The sequence below is a fragment of the Tachypleus tridentatus genome, chromosome 4, assembly GCF_004210375.1.
Source record: "Tachypleus tridentatus isolate NWPU-2018 chromosome 4, ASM421037v1, whole genome shotgun sequence".
NCBI classification, from domain to species: domain Eukaryota; kingdom Metazoa; phylum Arthropoda; class Merostomata; order Xiphosura; family Limulidae; genus Tachypleus; species Tachypleus tridentatus.
In genome coordinates this window covers 99,714,030-99,735,072 of record NC_134828.1, presented here as the reverse complement: position 1 = coordinate 99,735,072, position 21,043 = coordinate 99,714,030, and the positions used below count along the sequence as shown (strand labels likewise).

Below are 21,043 nucleotides of genomic sequence, written 5' to 3'. Positions count from 1 at the left end.
TAAAAATTGCCCGACCGAGATCTAAAAATTTCTACAAACTACGAGAGGTTATAATGCAACTATAATCAATAAAAGCAATGAGAAAAATTCAGAACATTAATTCACAACAACTTGCTATAACTACTGCTTCTAAAAATAGCTTAATTTAACCCTCACATAATATAAACTAAACGACACTCTCGTATCTAACCAAAAACGAACAGTCTTGTGTATCTAACAATGGCACTGCGCCCATTTTATTATTCGATATTGTACAGTGGACCAACTGTTTAATGATTTTATTACAGTGGAAACAGCTAAAATAATGGCTTTTGTCATCACTTTTAAATTTTTAAACTTCTGAAAATATAAATTTAGCTTTATCACGTTATACAAAAAAATAATATTCCATAAGAATAATAATTTAACTTTACCCTAACACTGATGCTACTCCTTGCAAACTCTCTAAAATTATAATTTTCTGTTTATCCGTAAATCAGGTAAAGCTAAGACCCGGCATTACCAGGTGCTAAGGAGGTCGACTCGTATTCTGAGGGTCACGGGTTCGAATCCCTGTCCCACCAAACATACTGGTCATTTCAACCGTGGGGGCGTTACAATGTGACGACCAACCCCATTATTCTTTAGTAAAAGAGTAGCCCAAACGTTAACGGTGGCTGGTGAAGACTAGCTGTCTTTCCTTTAGTCTTGCACTGCTAAATTAGGAACGGCTAGTGGAGATAGCCCTTACGCAGCTTTGCGCGAAATTCAAAAACAAAATAAATCAGATAAAATGTAAGATTTATGAGACTAAATATTAACTTCAAAAACTTCCTACCGCAAAATGGAGTTATAGTGCTACATTGCGGGGTTCGATTCCCCGCGGTATACATAGCAGATAGCCCAATATCGCTCTGCTCTGAAATAAACAAATCTACAACACAAATACAGCAAAGGTGTAAAAACATGTTAATGTAATCCAGAAGTTGAAAGTATCGTTTATAAACAACAACAAAAAATTGCTACGCATTCTGGTGAACTTTTTTGTATTTTGTTATTGTTGTATTTCTTTACTGAGTTGTCCAAATAAACTGTTGATTGTGTACTCAATCACAAACAACGAACCAGTTTTGAGTTTGCGATCTCAAAGTCAAATGAAACGCAGCAAAGCTGTTGTACTACGAAGTGCCATTTTTTATTTCTATGCACTGATAAGTTTGTAATGAGAGAATCGGCTATTAAATATCAACCTGGTAATGATACTGAAAAAAAAAAGTCTACAGAAAGACCTTCAAATCTGCTAATATCTTTTCCCGCAGTAAATATTAGCGAAACATGTAAAAATGTTTTAAGTCAAATAGTGCAAAACATAACTTAATCCATGTAAGTAACTTTTCCTGAATAAATATTTCAAATTTATCCATTACAGACGTAGATGTTATCAAGTTCAATGGAGTAAAGTCCAAACGATAATGTATAGTAGGCGTTCAAACGTCGTGAAATCGTGGCATTGTGTTTCGATAAACCATTGTTCTCATATCTGCCACTTTAAATCAGTAGGAAACAAACTGTTTCACATTAATTAAAAGAAAAATGTTTGAATCATCCTAAGTCTTGAAGCTATAGCAACTTCTATACGAGTAACTGTCTACAAACACCAACGATTTTTCATTCATTTTTTGCGGGAACTAAATATAGCGACCTCCCACTCACTCTCTTTAATTTTTTGAAGAATGACTAGCGGAGCGTTACACAGCTATCAAATGTAAGTCTAATTATGATATACTGTAATATAACAGAGAAATATTCTAGCAGTTATAAACAAAATATTTTTACTTTTATATGTTTATAAATACCATAAATGTCTGTACTGCTAGGCTTCTGAGCTCCAGCAAAGTGTGTTCGTTTTTGTTTTTGTTTAAGCGCAAATTTGCTCAATAGGTTTATTGTAACCTTCCTCCTGTAGGAATCCAGACCCAGTTTGTTTCTTTATAAGATAGCATATAATAAACATACGTCTTATATACGTTTTCCTGTAATCCAGCTACTTGGAAGCCGGAATTGGTGGACGGTTTGAGGTTGGGAGTTCTGCTGTATACTGACCTATGTTGATCAAGCGTCCGCACTAAGCTCGGCGTCAATATGGTGATCTTCGGGGAACCGAGGGTAACCAGGTTGACTCTACTGTTTCTCTTCCTGTCACTTTCCACTCCCCTTTTCCTTTCTCTCCCTCACTATATTATTCTTTCTTCTTCTTCTTCTCTCTCTGTCTCTCTCTATCCCTTGATATGTCACCGGTTCCTTTAAGTATGCGTGACCTATTGCAGCCTTGGTCTCCCTGCTCGTGATCATGATGAATTCCGTCCACAGCGTACCAGTCCAGTTTTCCCGCTCCTCAACTTTCCTATTTCATCGTTGTATTCCGACATACACTATTCAATTTGTTTTTTCTACCTCTCTCCTCACGACACGTCTTACTTTATACGCGTGTGGGGCTGAAGAGAAACAACAGTTTTTGAGCGCCCCCGGTTTGCCTTTAGGGTTCTCCCCCTGAAAGGTCTTTAAAACCCAAACGACTACCAAGTCTTTAATAATAAATATACGTCTTATATAAACAATCTTTTCACTGACACAACAGACAAAATTAAGTTTAGAACCACAAAGAGTCACAATATTTTCATTGAAACCAATGGTTAAAACCTACAACACGTTTTGACATAATACAGTGTCTTCCTATGTAGCTATTGTTTAGAGCTTCTGTGATTTAAACTTAATGTTGTGTGATGTGTCAGTAAAAGGTTGTTATTGTTATTTTCTTAGACTTTTTCAGTCGTTTTTTTTTATGTTCTCCGGTGGGACAAAGATACGTTATTGAACTTAAACATTAAAATGAAAGGTTCGATTCCACGCGGTGGACACCTGAAATAACCTGAGGTGGATTTACTATAATAAACCGCACACCAGCGTCCTTCATCTAAAGAAAAACACATGCCTTACTTAAACAACTTATTTTAATCAGTTTGTAATTATAAATTAAAAAAGACAAATTACAGATACGTACAATATACTGTTCTATCCAGTTACTCTTCAATTAACGTTTGTAGATGTTCTAATATTCTTAATACAAGATTGTTGTGATCTAATAAAAATACATTTGTTTTTATTCCCACAGCGTTTTGATTGTCATCTTGGTTCTAAACCTTTTATTTTGGGTGTTCGTCATTTGCTGGCGTTTGTTTATAAACAAGTATGATCAATCCCAACAAAGGCGAAACCGAAACTTTCCTTTAAGAAGACAATTTGCCTACAGGAATACAGCGTTTAGTGCAAGCAGTACGGTGAGCGAAGAAATATTATATATATATACATATATACACACACATATGTGCTTTTAAATAAGTTATATATGATATTGACGTATATATGTCGTAATTTAGGTGTTGTTCCTGATAATTAAATTCTCAAACATCTCCTGTAACCCTCATCTTCCCCACGGCAATCTCTTAAATGATATTTTTTGGACAAATTAATCAGCTTGTGTTTGTATGAAATATACACATATATAATAAAATATCTAACTCGTTAAGTAATAATAATTCTAGCAGTTTGGTTTATCGTGATTGACTGAATCTTCGACCTCAGTCTAATGTGAAACAATGAAACATATAAAAGAATCCGACAACAGGTATTCACACAGAAATTAAGGAAAATACGATTCAATAAACATAATTAAAAAACAAGGGTTTTTTTTCAGGAAAGGTAAGAACTATACGTAACTTAAAAATTCTAAAGACTTGGTTTAGAATTATGAATATGATTAGGTAAGAGAAAATAATGAAAATAAATGATATAAATATATATTTTTGTTAAAGGGTTAAATAATGTTATTTCATCATATGATAGTAAAATTAACGGAACTACAAACACAAAAACTATTATTAACTGTGGTAAGAGGACAGATTATATTAAATAATAGTTATGAGCTTCATACTTGCATCTGCTGCCTCAGAATATATTTGAAATATCCCTTTTAAAAAGGTTTGGTGCGCTAGTATGTGAGAATTGGCATTTTGGCATAGAGAATATGCATTTAGTATATAAGACATGTTCTCTTATTTATTTCGAATATTTGCACAAATTACAATGTTCCTAATTTTAAACTGATAGACTAGAGAGAAGGCAGCTAGTTAACAGTACTCATGGCTAATCTAATGGAACAGTTAGATTTCAACTTCACTCTTACAACACAGCGAAGCTCCAAAGTGAGGCTCGTAAGTTTGAAACAACGGGATGCGAAACTCGGACTTTCAGATTCATAGTCTCGAACTCTAAGTATTATATGAAGTTCTGCTCTGTAAGAAATTACATCTGATGTTTTATTATACGATATTTGGTTTTGTTTTGGAATTTCGCACAAAACTACTCGAGGACTATCTGTGCTAGCCGTCCCTAATTTAGTAGGGTAAGACTAGAGGGAAGGCAGCTAGTCAGCACCACCCACCGCCAACTCTTGGGCTACTCTTTTACCAACGAATAGTGGGATTGACCGTCACATTATAACGCCCCCACGGCTGAAAGGGCGAGCATGTTTGGTGCGACCGGGATTACGAGTCGCACGTCTTAACACGCTTGGCCATGCCGGGCCCCCCTACTTTTGACTGAATGGTTATAGCACGATATTTGGTATTTCTTTATACATCTTGTACATTTGTTATGTTGTTGTACGATGCACTTCTGTTTCGAGTAGGAGGGTATAGGTTACAAAAAAAAAGAAAGTTATTGCCTTGTTTTCACGAAACGTTTAGTTTAAAGATCTATTATTCTGTGTTATTTTCGTAAAATAAGAATATATTTTACATCAAAGATTATTTTAACCTCTAATAGGTTTTCGATTAAAACGTTGCAGCTGTGAGACTTTATATAATGTAAATATATATAACTTAATTTCTACATTAAGTTAATGTAAATTATATTAACTGGACGCTATGTAATTTTAGTTTATTTATTACATCTTTAAGTATATTTAGAGAGGAGCATTAGTCTATAGTTTCTTGATTTTACTTACCATCGTAATATGTCAAGAAGTTATTCTTGGAATAATTTTGAATTGCGATAAAAACAAACATATCTTTACATTCTTATCCACGGGGGATGCATCACATGAACTGGGGTTAGACATATTAATTAAGCAATTTGTGTGTCAATTTACGTGCATTTAAAACATGGCTAGTGAAAATCAGCACGTGTAACCTTTACAAATAATTGCCTATAAAGAGTAAAACATGCATTATTTAAACATATTAATAAACCAAGTCAGAGTTTTCCTAAGGATTTTTTCAACTGCACAATTTTATTTTAACTTCATCATTTTTAATGCATGACGCCTTATTACATTCATATATATAGGCCTAGTAACAAATGATCCAGAAAATGAAGAAACAGAGTTATTTAACAGCTAGAGAATAGAATATTATAATCTTAAGTTGTTGTGTTGTATTTTTTTGTAAATATTTATCCACTTGAACTTATATAGGCGAACCATCAACTGCACAACTATTTCTACAGGTGTGCAATTTGTGATCAACTGCACACTAGGAAAACCCGTAAAGCAAGTTAAAATGTTAGCTTTTAAATTCTTGAATACCAGAGCTACTTTACTATTTCCACTGTTTACGTTCCGACGTTATTCAAAATTTATAATTTTTCACGAATTAAAAGTATATTTTAGTTATTATTGATTTTGCACAAAACTATGCAATGCGCTACCTGTGTTCTTTCCAACAAATACAAATTATGGCGTCATAAGTCTATAAACCTTGCTAACAGGGAAATGGGTATTTTAGTACTAATATAACATCCATTATTAAACGAAAAATATATATTTACATATGTATACTGATTATGACCATGTAATTTTTTTTGACATAAGAAAAATTTAGTTCTTCTACTGAATTTTATCTAAAATTACACTTGCAGACAAATCGTAAAAATATTTTTGTTGTCATTTGGATTTTAATATATACACAACATCTGAAACACTTCTAAAGGTTGCCTCAGGGGTACAGTACAGAGGTATGTCTGCGGACTTACAATACTAGGAACTGGGTTTCAATATCTGTGGTGGGCAGAGGAGAAATAGCCCATTATATAATTTTGTGCTTAACCACATTGCAACCCTTAACGATTATGAAAATATTAGTCAACAACTGATATTTTAACTTACACATGGTAAGAGTAGTAAAAGTCACAATATAACTAGGAATTTTCATAGGTAATTAAATGACGAAGTACTTCGCTAAGCTTTTATCACAAAACTTAATTTGGTAAACCCCATGAACCTACAGAGTTGCATTAACTTCTACATACTAAAGTTTCTTGGTCATCTTGTCCTAGATTGATAAGACCAATCATATAAATATATTGTTTCTCACGAAACCTATTAAAAGTATAGATTACAAATATTTTGTATCGTTAATTAATATGTTTTGACTGGTAACCTTGCACCTAGCGAGAACTTAATAAGTTACGGGAAGATTTTTACAATACCACTTATTGAGAAGATATATAAATTCGTTTATTTTTCTTACTTTTTCTTCTCCTTCTTTATAATATGTTAGCTCGTGAGGAAGTAACCCCTTTCCAAGAAGTTAAGCCATGATACATTTGTGATAAACTATTGTTGTAGGATAAATATTTCTTTCTTTTATCTTTATTTTTTAATTTCGCGCAGAGCTACACGAGGGCTATCTGCGATAGCTGTCCCTAATTTAATGGTGTGAAACTAAAAGGAAGACAGCTAGTCATTATTACTCTCCGTCAACTATTGGGCTTTTCTTTTACCCACGAATAGTGAGATTGATCATCACATTATAACGTTCCCAGAGCTGAAAGGACGAGCATGCTTGGTGTGACGGGAATTTGAACCCGCGACCACAGAGGGCAAGTCGAGCATCTAAACGACCTGACTATGTTGGAACTTTTGTTTCTCTTAGAACAGTTTTGTTGACTTTATGAAAGGGAGTTTTGTAATTCTTGTAGCTGGCCCAGCAGGGCCAAGTGAGTTAAATCGTTCGAGTCGTAATCTGAGGGTCGCGGGTTCGAATCTCGGTCACACAAAGCATGTTCGCACTTTCAGTCGTAGGGGCGTTATAATGTGATGGTTAATCCCTCTATTTGTTGGTAAAAGAGTAGTCCAAGAATTGGCGATGGACGGTGATGCCTTCCCTCTAGTCTTACATTGCTAAATTAAGGACAGCTAATGCAGATAGCCCTCGTGTAGCTTTGCGCGAAATTAAAAGAAACAAAGATCTTGGTTTCAACATTCAAGTTTACTTAACCCGTTTTAACCTCGATAGCGTCAATTCACTTTAGCTCAAACATACAACGGACAGTTTCTCATATTTAGTTAATAGCTTGAATAGCCCATTTTAACCTTGATAGAGTTTATCTATTCCAAATAACGGATGTTTTTCAGCGGCTTCCTTTTCTATCTTAGATAGCTCTTCTGTTGTTCTTGATGGTGTCAGTTCTTCTTACGCTAGATATCGATTGATCATACGTCGACAAGTTTCTCAGCATGTTTCCTTGAGCTGTCGTTGTTCTATAAAAATCAGTTTCATAAACATATTTTGTTATACTTCATTATTTCCTCTTTATTAAAATAATTATACGAGACATCTAAATACTTAGCAATGTCTCAGAATATTTAGCTGATGTTTCAACGAAAAAACTGAGATATAAGAAAATTAGCAAGTTAAGTTATCGTTTGTAGTTATAGGTGATGTTAGGCCTACACCGTTTGATTTGATTTTTCAAAGTACAAAACTACTCTGTGGGCTGTTTGTATCGAAGCCCCCCTTTTTTATCAGTGTTGTAAACGCATAGACTTTCCGCTGAACCACCACGGTACTTGTAGTCGATGAAATAACATGCTTTTGTTATCATCATATGGACTGGACTTTGTCTTATTTCATTATTTTATAATCTAAAGTAACCAACGTAACAACAGAAACCGTTAAAAACAATATTTCGTGTTATTTTTAGAAAAAAGTTTTATTTTTAGGTGAATAAGCCATTGGGTACGGAAGTCATCATTGAAATCATTCAAATTTTGGTGCACTTTCGTGCTGCATTGTTGAAACATAAAAATGGTATAAATTGTTCTCTAATGGAGAAATCGATTTATCGATGACTAATTTAGGCCCGGCATGGCCAGGTGGGTTAAGGCGTGCGACTCGTAATCTGAGGGTCACGGGTACGAATCCCCGCCACACCAAATATGCTCGCCCTTTCAACCGTGGGGGCTTTATAATGTTACAGTCAATCCCCTATTCATTGGTAAAAGAGAAGTCCAAGAGTTGGCAGTGGGTGGTGATGACTAGCTACCTTCCCTCTGGTCTTACACTGCTAAATTAGGGACGGCTAGCGCAGATAGTTCTCGAATAGCTTTGCGCGAAATTCAAAAAACAAACAAACAGACTGATTTAAAATGATAAACTCATATTCTTAGTTGATAATAAGAAATATATATATTTGTTCATACATTTAGGTTATCAGGTTTCTGAAACCCATTTTAAAGTGAGATTAAATTAAGTTTCTTCTCGGTTTTCTAATATATATACAGTCATTCCATTCCTTGCCGTTAGTGACAATTACACTGGTCTTTCAAGTGTTGTGTTAAATTGAATGGAGTATTTAATCTCACATTTAAGATTTTGCTTTAGACTTGGTTTCTTTGTATGGTGTTAAACACAAAGCTATAAAACGGGTTGTAAGTCTACGGATTTACAACACTAAAATTGGGGGGTTCGATTCCCCTCGATGGACTCAACAGATAGCCCGATGTGGCTTTGCTATAAGAAAATGCCACCACAAGATGTGTTACGCATTACAGTCACAAAATATCCGTATGTTTGTTCATCTTTGGGATGAACGTGGACTTGGTTTGACTATATAGATTCAGGTAACAAAAGTAAATAACTGTTAAGCGGTATGTCTGCGGAATTACAATGCTTAAAACTAGGTTATAATACCCATGGTGAGCAGACACAGATAGCTTAATACTCATGGTGAGCAGAGCACAGATAGCTTAATACTCATGGTGAGCAGAGCACAGATAGCCCAATGTGTTGCTTTGTGCTCAACTATAAACAAACAAACCGTTGAAAAGTTCTAGTTACTATTAATCCATCATTACTTGTTTTTTTTTCTGAATTTTACTAAAACATGTGGATGATTTGTAATATTGATCCAAGGCTTTCCTGTAGTTATTAAGTTATTATTTTGATTTTCGTCAAGAATTGATAATATTTATTTATTTAGTGCCTAAGTTAATAATTTCGCACGGAAGACAGATGTGCATTATAGTGGGAATATCAGTCGATTACTTTAAACCTCTTGTCAAAAAACTGAAATATTAAAACCAACACAGTTTGTCCCATTGTTGTTAATAAACTGAAATATTAAAACCAACACAGTTTATCCCATTGTTGTTAATAAACTGAAATATTAAAACCAACACAGTTTGTTCCATTGTTGTTAATAAACTGAAATATTAAAACCAACACAGTTTGTCCCATTGTTGTTAATAAACTGGAATATTAAAACCAACCACAGTTTATCCCATTGTTGTTAATAAACTGAAATATTAAAACCAACCAAGTTTGTCCCATTGTTGTTAATAAACTGAAATATTAAAACCAACTAAGTTTGTCCCATTGTTGTTAATAAAGTGAAATATTAAAACCAACCACAGTTTATCCCATTGTTGTTAATAAACTGAAATATTAAAACCAACCACAGTTTATCCCATTGTTGTTAATAAACTGGAATATAAAAACCGGCTAGAGTTCATCCCATTGTTGTTAATAAACTGAAATATTAAAACCGGCTACACTTCATCCCATTATTGTTATTAAACTTGGTTTCACTCAGAGTCAAATACAGTGGTACTTCAGTTCTCGAACGACTCCCTTCTCGAACAATTCGGTTTTCGAACATATTGTTTAAGAAAATAATGTATCGGTTGTCGAACATAAACTCGGTTCCCGAACCAAGCTGTCGTGGCCCGAACCCCCGAAATAACTCGACTAATGACCCGAACTACCTTTCGATCATTTTCGGCCCACGCCAAGCTTCACCAAAACATTTTACCCGCACCTGTCGCTCAGTCCACACACCCGCTAAAATCTGCTGTGAACGTTCTCGTTTTTGTTTTTCTAAATATTCTGATTAAATAAGCCACCATGGGGTCAAAGAAGGATAATGAAAGCAGCAAACCAAAAATAAAAGTTTTTAGAGCCACAATAGAGGTGAAAAAAAGATCTCATAACGAAGTATGAGAGTGGTGTTCACGTGTCTGACCTTGCTACACAGTTTGGTATAGCGATGTCTACAGTCTGCACTATACTGAAAAATAAAGAGATCATCAAAGGAGCTGAAGTTGCAAAAGGAGTGACAGTGCTTACGAAACAAAGATCACAAACAATGGAAGAGGTAGAAAAACTGTTGATGATTTGGGTAAACGAAATACAGTTAACTGGTGATAGCATTTCTGAGACCATCATTTGTGAGAATGAAAAGCAGTTGCATGTTGACCTCCTGAAAACACCCCTGGAACGAGTGCTGATACAAGTGGTACCTTTAAAACTAGTAGGGGGTGGTTTGAAAAATTTAGGAAGAGAAGTGGCATACATAGTGTAGTGAGACATGGGGAGGGTGCCAGTTCTAACAAAGACGCTGCTGATAAATTTGTTAGAGAATTTAAGGAATATGTAGAAGCTGAAGGTTTTATTCTCCAACAAGTGTTCAACTGTGATGAGACAGGCCTCTTTTGGAAGAAAATGCCAAAGAGGATCTACATCACCAAGGAGGAGAAGTCACTGCTAGGACACAAGCCAATGAAGGACAGGCTAACTCTATTGTTATGTTGTAATGCAAGTGGGGACTTAAAACTTAAGCCTTTGCTTGTGTACCATTCTGAGAACCCGAGGATTTTTAAGAAAAAATAATGTCCTTAAAAGTAAACTAAATATCATGTGGAGGGCTAATTGTAAAGCATGGGTAACCAGGCAATTTTTTATGGAGCGGGTCCATGTAGTGTTTGCCCCAAGTGTAAAGAATTACCTCACGGAAAAACAGTTGCCACTAAAGGCTCTTCTTGTGATGGACAATGCACCTACTCACCCACCAAGCTTGGAGGACGAGTTGGTGGAGGAATACAGTTTCATTACGGTGAATTTCTTGCCCCCTAACACGACTCCTCTCATTCAGCCAGCAGGTCATATCGAAATTTAAGAAACTCTACACCAAAGCACTGTTTCAAAAGTGCTTTGAAGTGACCTCTGACACAGAGGTAACCCTCAGAGAGTTCTGGAAAAATCACTTTAATATCCTCCATTGCTTGAGGATCATAGACAAAGCCTGGAGTGAAGTGTCTTTGAGAACCATGAACTCAGCCTGGAAGAAATTGTGGCCAGACTTAGTAGCAGATAGAGACTTTGAAGGCTTTAAGGCTGAGCCTGTTATCGAGGATATTGTCTCACTAGGCAAGTGTATGGGCTTGAATGTGAGTGGTGATGATGTGGAGCTCACCACGGAAGAACTCCAAGACTTTCATAAGGAGCAGCAACAGAAGGCAACTGAGGAAGTGTCTTCAGATGAGGAGGAGGGAAGGGAGGATGTTCCTAGCTCACTAATCAAGGAAATGTGTGGAAAATGGGGAGAGTTATAAAGTTTTGTGGAAAATTTTCACCCTGACAAAGCTGTAGCAAACCGCAGCATAAACCTTTTCAATGACAATGCCATGTCTTACTTCAGAAACATTTTAAAATGCAAGCAGAAACAAACCTCATTAGACGAGGTTTTAGTGATAAATAGGTCCAGTGAGGCTCAAGCAGGTTGTAGCGGTGCAAAGAGACAGAAAAGAGGAAGAACCCCAGAAGGAGAGTCACCTGACGTTTTTATGGAAGGTGACTCCCCTTCCAAACAATAATAACCCTCCTACTCACCACGTTCCTCATCACCTTTCACTTACGCCATCAGCTCTCCTCAGCAAAGGTAAAGTGCAGTTACATTTTCATTTATTGTTTTTTAATTGTGTTTATAGTTTTTGTGGTTGACTTTATGTATGTAAGTATTATTACACAGGTATAAATAAGCAATATTTTTACTTAAAATGTTTCATATGCGTAATTTTTGGAGGTCTATAACGGATTAATTTAATTTACAGTATTTCTTATGGGAAAAATTGATTCAGTTTTCGAACAAATCGGTTTTCGAACAGCCTTCTGGAACAGATTAAGTTCGAGAACCGAGGTACCACTTTAATTTAGCTTCTTATACCGACTACCGCGAAGAATAATTGTTGAGCATTTCAACAACAATATATGACAAACCTACATTTTTATCATTTAAGTTTTGTCATATTTCGAAATGTGGATAACAAAGACATTAATTACTAATAATTTAGTGTAGAATATCCTGCTTGATGGTCTGTCCCTCTTGTCATTACAAAACTTACCTACGGCAAGGCTGACATTTTACCCTTCTTTCTTCGAAACTTAACACAACTACAACATAAATTTTATCAGTGGTTCTGAGCGAGTCATCGACCTCCAAGTGGCACAGCAGTATGTCTGTGGACTTACAGTGGTCAATACTCGTTATGTTGGTGGGAAGAGTACAGATATTCCATTGTGTAAGTGTGCTTAACTTCAAACAAACATACACTCATCTAATCTTATTGAATACATTCACTCTACTCGTCACCAAATATGTGTGATATCTTAGTTTCAGTTTTTATTTTGTTTTGCTTGTTAAAAGTAGTTTTAGTTTCAGGTTGTAATTCGTTTTGCTTGTCTGTAATAACTTTACCTTTAGCATTACACTTTTAGTTTTAAGTTCGTTTTTAGTTTTAAATATTTGACGTTAATTTTAGTTTCAATTTCGTTTTCAGTTGTAAATCAAAATCACTTTATGTTTTGTAACGCGAACAACATGTAAATTAAATGAAATGTAATAAAAATAAAATTGTAATCATTACTTTCTTGATACGGCATGATGCGTGTCGCGAGCACGAATCTCCGTCACACGCAACATGCTCGTCCTTTCAGCTTTGGAAGCATCATAATGTTACAGTCAATCCCACTAGTCGTTGGTAAAGAGCAGTCCAAGGGTTGGCGGTGGGTGGTGAATTAGCTGCCCTCCGTCTAGTCTTACTCTGCTAAATTAGTGACGGCTACTGCATATACCCATCGTGTAGCTTTGCATGAAATTCAAAACAAACAAACACTTAGCTATATTTTACAGTCCAGACCATAAACATAACACTGATAACAGTGACCATACAGCAGATATTAATATTTAAACTTACAAGCTGCAAAACAATTTTGAAAAATAATTAATTTTTGGTAATTTGTCTTCATTGCAAATGTGACAACGTGACAAAAAGGCTTACTCTGTGATGACAGTTATGCTTAATAAACTCAGTAACATTCGCAGACTGACCGTTATTGCTCTTTCTAATATCATAAGAAAAATTAAAACATTTGCTTTTGAGACAAAATTATTTGAAAGTTGAAACTTACTCGAGTAAACAAATTTTTACCATTTACTGTTGCCGTTTTGAGATGTTTAATTTTTGTTTATGATTGTTTTGAAGAAACATTTAGTTTTCAGTTTAACTTTAAGGATTACTTTGCCCTTTCGTTAACGACAAAAATCAATATTTTTTGCTTTCATTTAGTTTCCATTAACGAAAATATCGCTTCTAAACAATATTAAAAATAAAGTCGTACAAAAACAAACATATGTTTGAACTTCACTAGTAAACATTATCAATTTAAACCTGGGATGGGCATAATTATATTTTATTAATAAAGAACATATTTCATTGCTGCAACTGCTAAAACCTGAACATGACCGTCTTATGCTAATTGTTTCCATCTCGAAGTTTCATTGCCCTTATGAAATCATGTGTTTTATTCACACTGTGTGTTCCAGCAATGTGAGAAACAACATACTGGCTAGACTGTTCGATTATACTATGCTAAGATTTAGCAGAGTTATATTACTTTACATACCAATATTTAACACTGATCTTTTCATATTCTAAATAGCTGTCTATCAACTATTCTCATCAGAACTAGGAAAGTGTGTCGAAGTGCAAACCATCACTAAATGTTTTGTTTCCTTTTATCACACTTTTATACATACTAGTATTTTTGTTTTTTTTATTTCAAGCACTGACGTCACTTCCCTTCAGTAGTACAGCAGTATGTCTGCAGACTCACATTGCTAGAAACCGGGTTTCGATACCCTGGTGGGGAGAGCACAGATAGCTTTGTGCATAATTCCAAGTAATCAATCAACTAACACTACCAGAACTAAAATGTTTCGAGACGACTTCAGCATGTCATATGAAGCAGACACTTTCCTCAGACAAACTTCAGCATGTCATATGAAGCAGACACTTTCCTCAGACAAACTTCAGCATGTCATATGAAGCAGACACTTTCCTCAGACAATGAACATTCTCAGAGAAAAATACAAATGCTTTACGAAACCTCAAAAAAATGAAAGAAAGCCAAAGTTTTTTTCGCTTTGATGTACAAGAGACCACAGCAAGATCGAAGGAAGCCAAGATTTGTTCGGTTCCGTGAACAATGACCCCAACAACTCTAAGGAAACCGAGATATGTTCACCTTGGGGTATAAGAGGCTACAGTAAGATTTAAGGAAGGCAATTTTTACAGTTTTTACTAGGTGCACAATGACCACTGTAAGATCTATGAAAGCCTACATAAGACCTATATTTGTTCGCCTTGGTGACAATAATTCTTCTCGGTCTAATAAAACCAAAGTTTATTTGAATTGGTATAAAATGGTCACAAAAATCCTAAGTAAACAGATGATTATTTGTCCCTGTGTGAAATAGCCCACAAAAAGATCTAAGAAAGATCTGTTTGTTCGTTTTTATGTATAATGACCACAACAAAAACTAAGGAAACAAGGGTTTTCATCTTGATGTATACGAGAGGCCACAATAAGAGATAAGGTAGCTAATATTTGTTTGCCAAGTAACTTTGGATAAATATTGGTCAAGAAGCGGAAGTCTACAAAAGAACGCAAAGTACACCTATATGAGTTTTCAAAATGAGGCTTGAAAAACACTTCCAAATATATACATATATATTATAGTTTATTGTAGTTTTTAATAGTTACTTGAATTTCTGTTTCTTAATAGAACAAAATTAATAAAACATCAGTTTTCAGAAATAAATGTTGTAATGTCCAAAATTAGAAACATCTCTATGAAATAATTAGTGATTTTTCTAAAGATAGGTAACAAAAAATGACCTTTAGTTGAAATGCATTAACACTTGCATTGTACTGACTTTTAGTAACTTTATCACATTTGTCGTCTATATTCGGTCCCATTCTTAGAAACTCATATTGGCTGAAAACCAAAAAGTACATAATGGGTATGTTACTCTAGAATTATGTTATCAGTTGGTATAATAATCATATGAAAGTACTGTTTAAAACTTCGATTAAACGCTTGATTTATGTTAATGTTTTAGCATGTTAAATAAATAGAGTAGAGATATTGAAAGTCTTGTACTTTTGTTCAAAACATCTGCTTTAGTGTTTAATTATCTTATAGTAATTTTAGTCAGACATGCAACAAGTTAACTTGAAAAGTTAGTCCTTGTTCAAGGATAGAAATTTAAATCTTCAAATTGGGAAAAGTTTCATTTCTGTGACTTTAACATTATCTTTCTGTTTATCAGAACACCAGTGAAAATGATGGAAGAGAACCAAATGTTCCTCATACAGATGTTGGTTTTGAACAAAACCTTCCTCCAGCTTACGAAGAAGCTATCAAATATCCAACTCCAATCTTTCGTTTGAATTCGGTCAACTATAGCTCAAATATTTCATCCAACAGAGGTCCAACGGAAACCGATACTACCAGGTCTGTATCAGACCTTCGTCTATCAACTATTGAAGAGCTCGCTGCTACTGAAAACCAACATCAAACTAATTCTGAAATGGACATCATGCCATCTGCGAATCCTGTGTCTCCTCCTGACTATTCTTATGTGGTCAGAAGAGCTGATGTTGAGGATAACATTACCTTGTCGCCTACCAGGATGGGTGTTAAATCCTCACTTGATTCTCATGGAAGGTATATTTCGTTTTTGGTCCTCAATGAAGAAAACAGTTCGCCGCTTGAAGCTCATGATATATCTGAAAGCGGGGAGATAAGTAATAATGATAATGTACATGTTACAGAAATCCATGCTAGTAATTCGACTACCCAACGAGCCCAAAGCAATACTCCTACACACTCATACGTTGAAAACAATGAATCAAATATATCTAGACCTGTAAGAGTTTCGAGGCCACAGACAGCAGAGTTTCATGAAAGTTTTAATTTTCATGTATGCTCCAGGAAAAGTCCAGAAACTATGGATAGCAATTTTCGTTTGGCTGCTAGTTTCCCTAATGATGAAGTTGATTCAAATGCTGTTCATTATTCAGCCTTAACACTCGAACATTCATCTATCGAAAACGAGGACATAGAAAGAAACCATTTGGATTATCGCAATATCAATAAACGAGTTATAAATTTGGAGTCACAGTCAATTCCTAGCTCGTCAGAAACATGAGCATTAAACTTCATATGTGCCTTTTCTAGGTTAACGTCATGAGATGATGAGAAATTAGTATGGAAAAAGCTCCTGACCTACGATAAGGTTACATTTTCTATCATATTTCATGGAGAATATTTTTACACATTTTTTTGTTTCTAGCTTGTGATCCATAGGGTCTCCCAGTTAAATTTATCATCTTTCAATGACACTTAAGGTGTCCTTCAAATTTGTTAGTTTTATGAAACTGTTTATAAGAGCAATTGTTTTAGCAAAAACCTGCTAAACTTTTGAAGCATAAGTTCATAAAATAGTCAAACATTTGTACTATATCATAAGAAAATATGAAACGTTCCAAAATGTATGCGTAATAAGAAAGTATATTTTGAACAATTGGGCAAGTGGTTAAAGAACAAATTAATGGACTATTTGTGATTTTTATGTGATGTTTAATTTGTAACTGAGAAATATTCTATAAAAGTTTGCAAGGCAACAAACACTGTTTCACCCTATAAGGTTAATAAGTGATTCATTCGGAGTATTTTCGATTAATCAATATTTTTTTATATTTTTCTTTAAAAATTCGTATGTGTTTTTATAGCAAAGCCACATCGGGATATCTGCTGAGTCTGCCGAGAGGAATCGAACCCCTGATTTTAGCTTTGTAAATCCGTAGACTTACCGATGTACCAGGGTGAACTTAGAAATTCGTAGAGATGTTAGTAATCAACCTTAAACCCTTAGTGAAACCCGGATGAAAAATCAATATCAGTTTATCATAAAAACCTTATATAAACATGAACAACTGACGAGCCAATTCAAAAGTTTGCTTCCCAGCGATACAGCGGTATGTCGGCAGACTTACTACGGTGTATACCGGGTTGTGATACCCCTAGTGGGCAAAAGACAGAAACCTTTCTTTAACAATGTGTAGCTTTGTGTTTAACTTAAAAAAACCAAGAGCTTAATTTGGTTTTATAACAAACTGGACATATATTCAAAAGCACAAGGTGGCACTGTCTTTTATTAGAAAAGTATCAAGTCATCCTTAAGTAATGTTCGATTTTAGGTTCAGAAAAACGCTTTTAATGTTGTTTAATCAATAATGTATGTTTCATTATTATTAATTACTTTCTACCAACGATTCACAAGCTTCTGAATGCCACTTCCATAAAATTCTTGGAACTTGAAGGAAAAGAATACAGATAAATTAGTTTTGACATCTTCATGTGTTCCAAGTCATTTTGGGCTGTGCTTTAGCCAGTTTATCTGCACTGAGCCATTGTCTGCGGCGCTTAACATTTTTATAACATATCCATTTTTCATCTCCAGTCACTAACCTATCCAAAAAAAGTGAATTACGTTCACGAGAGTGCAGAGAAGTGCGAATGTTCACTCTTGATCCAAGGTTGGAACAGCTTGGAAAGATGTCAAAACTTGGAAAATGGGCGACTCATGATTTGACACCTTTCCAAGCTGTCGGAGATGATAGTGCATTGTTGAATGGGTTGAATTAAGCTTCTGTGCTAGTTCTTCAACTGTTTCAACACAATCTCATCAAGTGCAGCCAGCAGCAAGTCATCATTAAACTCAACAGGACGACCTGAACGTGGCGCATCACTTAAGCTGTAGTCATCTCATCTGAACTTCTGAAACCACCTTCGACATTTTCTTTCATTGAGAGACTCTGCACCATAAATACCTTGAATGTTTCGTGTAGTTTCTGCTGTATGTTTTAAACTCATAAAGCATTATATGCCGATGTGCTCCTCAGACACATCCATCTTCGTTATCAGCGGCGCTTAACATTTTTATAAAATATCCATTTTTCATCTCCAGTTAGTAACCTGTCCAACAAAGGTGAGTTACATTCACGAGAGAACAACCTGAACATGGTGCATCGCTTAAGCTGTAGTCACCTGATCTGAACTTCTGAAACCACCTTCGACATTTTCTTTCATTGAGAGACTCCACACCATAAACACCTTGAATGTTTCGTGTAGTTTCTGCCACACTATTGCCTTTTGTAAGCTCACAAAGTATTACGTGCCTCATGTGCTTCTCAGACACATCCATCTTCATAAGGGCTTATTTAATTAATGATGTGAAAAAGTGGAGTTAGGTTAGTTTCTTTTATTTGTATGAACATTTTTATACACGTCCTAATATATAATTTAGTCATTAAAGCCAGAAAAAGACAGAAATGATGATGCACTTTCTGTATTAAATTTTCCGACATTACTTATGGGATGACCTGATATTTAACTAGCGTTCTTTGACATATTGTTTCTTAGTTTACAGTAAATTTCTTTCCAATGGAAAAATTCCGACTATCCAAAACAAGATGTAATATTGTCCATCATCAAAATAAATTTTTGAAGCAGTCAAAAACAAAATAGTTTCACCCTATATGTTTATGTATAAAATGTCCAGCTCTTCATTCGTAAGTAGCGTTCAACAAAACATGTTCTTTGAAATAAGTTTACGATCTGCACAGCAAAACGAACCTGATAATTTCCTTAAAGTATTATGTAAGAGCATTTCAAACAACATATTGTTTATAACATAAAAATACTGGTAACTCTAATTTTCTTAATTTAATATTTTCGTTTGTGACATAAGTTAAAAAGTAAAGGCATCTGATGTATTAGGTTGAGGAATAATTCGTGAGCGTTTTTAAATAATTTCATTCAAGCATTACATGCAAGATTATACAATACTTCAATGCATGAACACATTACACCCAAAACATTTATTATGATACTTTATTTCATGTAATACCTAGGTATATAGTATGCATTGTTTTAAACGAAATTGCAAGAAATTAAATGCAAAAAGCAAATGGTGTCGAAAATGCTCGATTTTGTCCACTTGACATTCCATTTAATGAGCTGAAAATAAAAGCAAAAATTAAAGACATATGAAAATCAAACACACCATCTATTAGAGCAAAAAATTATCTACCAAATGACATGAAATATTTTGCGAAAGCGTTTCATTTATGAATATATTTTTTTAACTTGAAAAAACGCTCACGAATTATTCCTCAACCCAATATAATCACGAAGATTTTTTGTATATTTAAATAAAGATATAAAAAATGTGAGATAAAATATTTATGTAACAATGTTGCGTATCGATGTTTATTTCTAAAGTAGTAAATGCTTATACCAATGAGTGGATGGTGTTTGGTAATTTGATTTTAATATTTCTCTGGATGGTGTTTGAATCCTATTACTAATTTTTAAGAATAAAATAAATTAAAAATGCGTGTGTGTTTTTTCTTATAGCAAAGCAGCATAAATCTATCGGCTAAGTCCACCGAGGGAAATTGAACCCTTGATTTCAGCGTTGTAAATCCGTAAACTTACCTCTTTTCAAGTGCGGGACAAATCAAAAATAAACAATCTTGAAATTAAAACTATTCAATTGATCAACAAAGTTTCGACAGCCTACAAAGTTTAGGCATAGCGCTGTTTACCAAATCACTTTGCAACACTTCTATTTACCAACTGAGTGAAAAATGTAATTTTAATCAGTTTTTTAAAATAAGTTTATTCTGGCAAAAGTTAAATTTCGCGTTTTTTAAATAGCGACATCTTCAGTATAGCTTTCAATATTTAGACAAAAAAGTGAAATTTACTTCTCTTTAGTGTTCACCCTAACCTTTTTTTTTAACAAGAGGATCAACTAATGAAGGCTTCTACTGTGTAACTGAATGTGTTTGTTCTTAAATTTTCTACGACGTGCCGTACGTCAGATTTGCGGGTCAAGTGTCGACTCTCGTTACAGTAAAAAAAAAAAAAAAAATCTAGGCTTTAAATGTGTAATAACGGTAAAACTAGAGTAGCCCGCAAGAGTTAGAAGTGGGTTCTGTTGAGTAGTTACCTTCTCTCTAATCTGTCAATTCAAAAGTTGAGGTGTCCGTTAAGTAGATATGCGCGAATATTCAAAAACAAACAAACATATATAATTGGTGCCATTATCTTGATTGATTTAAGCCCTTACTTCTATCAGAATTTTTGAATTCCATCTGTATCCGCCAACTGAATAATTTTTATTCATAACAACCTTTATTATAATAGGCTCGTACTTTTAAAGCTAATTTAATATAATCTAAACCCAAGTAAAATGTTACAGCAGCCTACAACGTGATAACACAAACGTGTTGAAGATAAGTAGTGAAGGTTATAACACACGTCAGAGCTCACCAGAAAGAAATAATCTCATCTCCTAGCAACAGACTTTCTAGAGAGAACGTAGGGTATTGATTAACAACGTAATCCAGTGTTTAATTCGAAAGCTACTGTCAAAAAATTACTTAAGTGGGCTTGCATAAAACTTAACACTTTATTTAAAGAAATAAACAAAAGCTCACACTTACGTTAAGTACAATTATTATTTAAACAT

General features: G+C 34.5%; 1 protein-coding gene across 1 annotated transcript; it reads left to right on the top strand.

The window, feature by feature from the left end:
- Positions 1 to 1,475: 1,475 nt before the first annotated feature.
- LOC143249761 (uncharacterized) lies at positions 1,476 to 19,902 on the top strand. Its single transcript, XM_076500139.1, has 3 exons — positions 1,476 to 1,744; positions 3,152 to 3,317; positions 15,770 to 19,902. The coding sequence occupies exons 1-3, from the start codon at positions 1,713 to 1,715 to the stop codon at positions 16,649 to 16,651; spliced, it is 1,080 nt and encodes a 359-aa protein (XP_076356254.1). The 5' UTR covers positions 1,476 to 1,712; the 3' UTR covers positions 16,652 to 19,902.
- The last annotated feature ends 1,141 nt before the right edge of the window (positions 19,903 to 21,043 follow it).

Excerpts from the sequence above, each read along its gene's own strand:
- LOC143249761 (XM_076500139.1), top strand. The coding sequence starts at position 1,713 with ATGACTAGCGGAGCGTTACACAGCTATCAAAT. Across the intron at positions 1,745-3,151 it reads GCGTTACACAGCTATCAAAT|CGTTTTGATTGTCATCTTGG; the intron begins GTAAGTCTAATT and ends TTATTCCCACAG. Across the intron at positions 3,318-15,769 it reads CGTTTAGTGCAAGCAGTACG|AACACCAGTGAAAATGATGG; the intron begins GTGAGCGAAGAA and ends TCTGTTTATCAG.